The 2709-nt window shown below is 37.2% G+C and overlaps 1 protein-coding gene across 1 annotated transcript; it reads right to left on the bottom strand.

Moving 5' to 3' along the window:
- Positions 1-1203: 1203 nt before the first annotated feature.
- Olfr738 (olfactory receptor 738) lies at positions 1204-2139 on the bottom strand. The gene has a single exon (NM_146420.2). The coding sequence runs from the start codon at positions 2137-2139 to the stop codon at positions 1204-1206; it is 936 nt and encodes a 311-aa protein (NP_666532.2).
- Between the last annotated feature and the right edge of the window lie 570 nt (positions 2140-2709).

The raw sequence follows: 2709 nt of genomic DNA, 5'->3' as shown, positions 1-2709 counted from the left end.
GACATCGGTTAGAGCAGCATCATTTATTGAAGATGCTTTCTTTTTTACATTGTATAGTTCTTTTAGTCTATTCCAATGTTGTCTTTACTTTTTGCAATTTCTATACAATTTTTGTTATTGTAGCGTTGCAGTATAATTTGAAGTCAAGCAATGTGGTATTTCCAGAATTGCTCTTTTTACTCGCAATTGCTTAGGTAACTCAAGTTTTTATATTACCATATGATGTTTGGGATTAGATTTGCTATTGATTTGAAAAATGTCATTTATAATTTTGGTGGAAATTTCATAGATCACATAGATTACTGTTACTGGGAAGGGCAAATACTAGAAAAGATAACACATTTAATTGTCTTTATTGAAAACAGCAACAACAAAAAGAGGCTTTCTTACCTTATCACTCTTCTTCTTATCTCTTAGAACACTTACTTTAGAGAACTTATAATCTCCCTCTAGGGGGCAGGGGAGGGAGATATGTCTTTGAGATATAACCATCAAAGAGCACAGTGCTCTCAACTCTCAGCTTCTGTATATGGAGGATTTCTCACAGCTTACTGTTTCCTTTGTATAAAGTCAGTTACCAAATAGAGATGTAGTCCTACCTACCAGCTGAATTGAGGTTGATCTTTGCTCACAGATTTTGCTGTCAGAGCCCTTAGAGGAATATATATTTCTGTCTTGATAAAATGTATGCAATTTATTGTAGTCTTCTTACTATATAAAAGTACATAAGTTTTGCCATGTTTACAATTATTTAGTGTATTCTTTGTGATTCACATTATGGCTTAATGCTTTTTCAGAAACAAAATTATTTTACTTCTTCTCTGCCTCCATGGGAGAGATTTCTATGTTAACAGAAGATTTGTTTTTAGATACATTTTTATTTTCCCAACACATCAAGCTTCTAAAAGCTGACAATTCTATCATTAATATCTCGTGTCCCTCATACTCTTATATATTCTAGGAAATAATAAAAAAGAACAAAGTCCCAAGTAGAATCAGTTAGCTGCTTTTCATTTTTCTTCTTGTTTGTTGTATTTTTAAGACAAGCTCATGTTTCAGACTTTTGACTGGCCTAAAACTGATGACCATCCTGTGTTAGCCTCTGGGGTTCTTGAATTACAGATTGATACCATCATGTCTGGTTACTTTTCTTTTAATAAGTAAGGCAAAATGAGATTCATTTTTAAAACAAGAGTGCAAGTTTTACATTTTCAGTAACTTTTTCATTGCATGTTTCATATCTCTGTTCCTCAGACTGTATATCACAGGATTAAGGAGGGGAGTAACCACAGAATAAAACAGAGTCACAAGTTTTTGCACTCCAGCTGCATGTTCAGATGTTGGGCTCACATACATGACCATCACTGAGCCATAGAAAAGAGAAACCACAGTCAAGTGTGACCCACAGGTGGAGAAGGCCTTTCTTCGTCCAGCTGCTGAAGGGACCCTGAGCACAGCCCTCATTACTAGAGCATAAGACCCCATGATAAAAAAAAATGGAACAAATAAAAGCAGGGAACTTAAAGTAGAGCTAGTCATCTCAATTAAAGAATTTCTCACACAGGTGAGGGCCAACAGAGGGCCTGGGTCACACAGGAAGTGGTCTATAATTCTGGATCCACAGAAGGACATTTGGGAGATGATGATGATGGGAACAGGGAACCAGAGGAAACCAAGCACCCAGCAACTGATCACAAGGATGTTGCAGAGGCGCCCAGTCATGAGAGAAGGATAATGTAGAGGTCTGCAGATGGCAAGGTATCGATCAAATGCCATGACTGCCAGGAAAAAGCATTCTGTAGAACCCAAGGAGAAGAAGAAATAGAACTGCAGGAAGCATCCAGAGAAAGAGATGACCTTCGTGTCAGAGAGGAAGTTGGCCAACATGTTGGGGACTGTGGAGGTGACATACCAGATTTCTAGGAAGGAGAAGTTGGCCAGCAGGAGGTACATGGGGCTGTGAAGTTTCTTATCATAGCACACAGCACATATGATGGAAGCATTGCCCATGAGGGTAAGGATGTAGATAATGAAGAAGAGCACAAAGAGGAGGATTTGCCCCTCCTTGGGGCAGGGGAAGCCCAGGAGGATGAAGCCAGTGATGATGCTGGAGTTGCTGGGGCTGCTAAAGGCTTTCATCTGTTTGTGCCCTGTGAAAGCACCAGAAATTATCAAATGCCAGTTCAAAGAGAAATTACATCCAGGAAATGTTTTCAAGTCACTTTTCCAGGATTGCAAACATTTACATACCAGATGTCACTGTTTTGTTTAATCTTAAATCCTCATGCTGGTTGTAGTTTTGGTCTGTAGAACACACACTATCAGAGAACATGAGCACAAAGACACAGAAAATTTCTTTTTGTGCAGTGAGTGACACTGTGTATAATATAATATAATATAATATAATATAATATAATATAATATAATATAATTAATGTAAATGTGTATAGTTTAATAAACCATAAACACCATCTTAGACTATCCCACCTAGACTATCCCAACCTGTTGTCACATTGCTCATTTTCACTTATGACAATTGCTTCCTCTTTCCTTTTTACTTCATGTCACTTCAAACCTAGTATGTACTTCTAAACAATCATTTTTGTTTTTTTTTTTCCGTTTTTGTATTTTCTACAAATTAAAGTGTCCTGTTGGCCTTTTGGGTAGTATCTTTTGTTCAGTGGATATTTTTATAGCTCTGTGTGTGTC

This window comes from Mus musculus, chromosome 14 (assembly GCF_000001635.26).
Source record: "Mus musculus strain C57BL/6J chromosome 14, GRCm38.p6 C57BL/6J".
Taxonomy (NCBI): domain Eukaryota; kingdom Metazoa; phylum Chordata; class Mammalia; order Rodentia; family Muridae; genus Mus; species Mus musculus.
The sequence above is the reverse complement of the archived record's forward strand: the minus strand, read 5'-3'. Positions and strand labels throughout refer to the sequence as shown.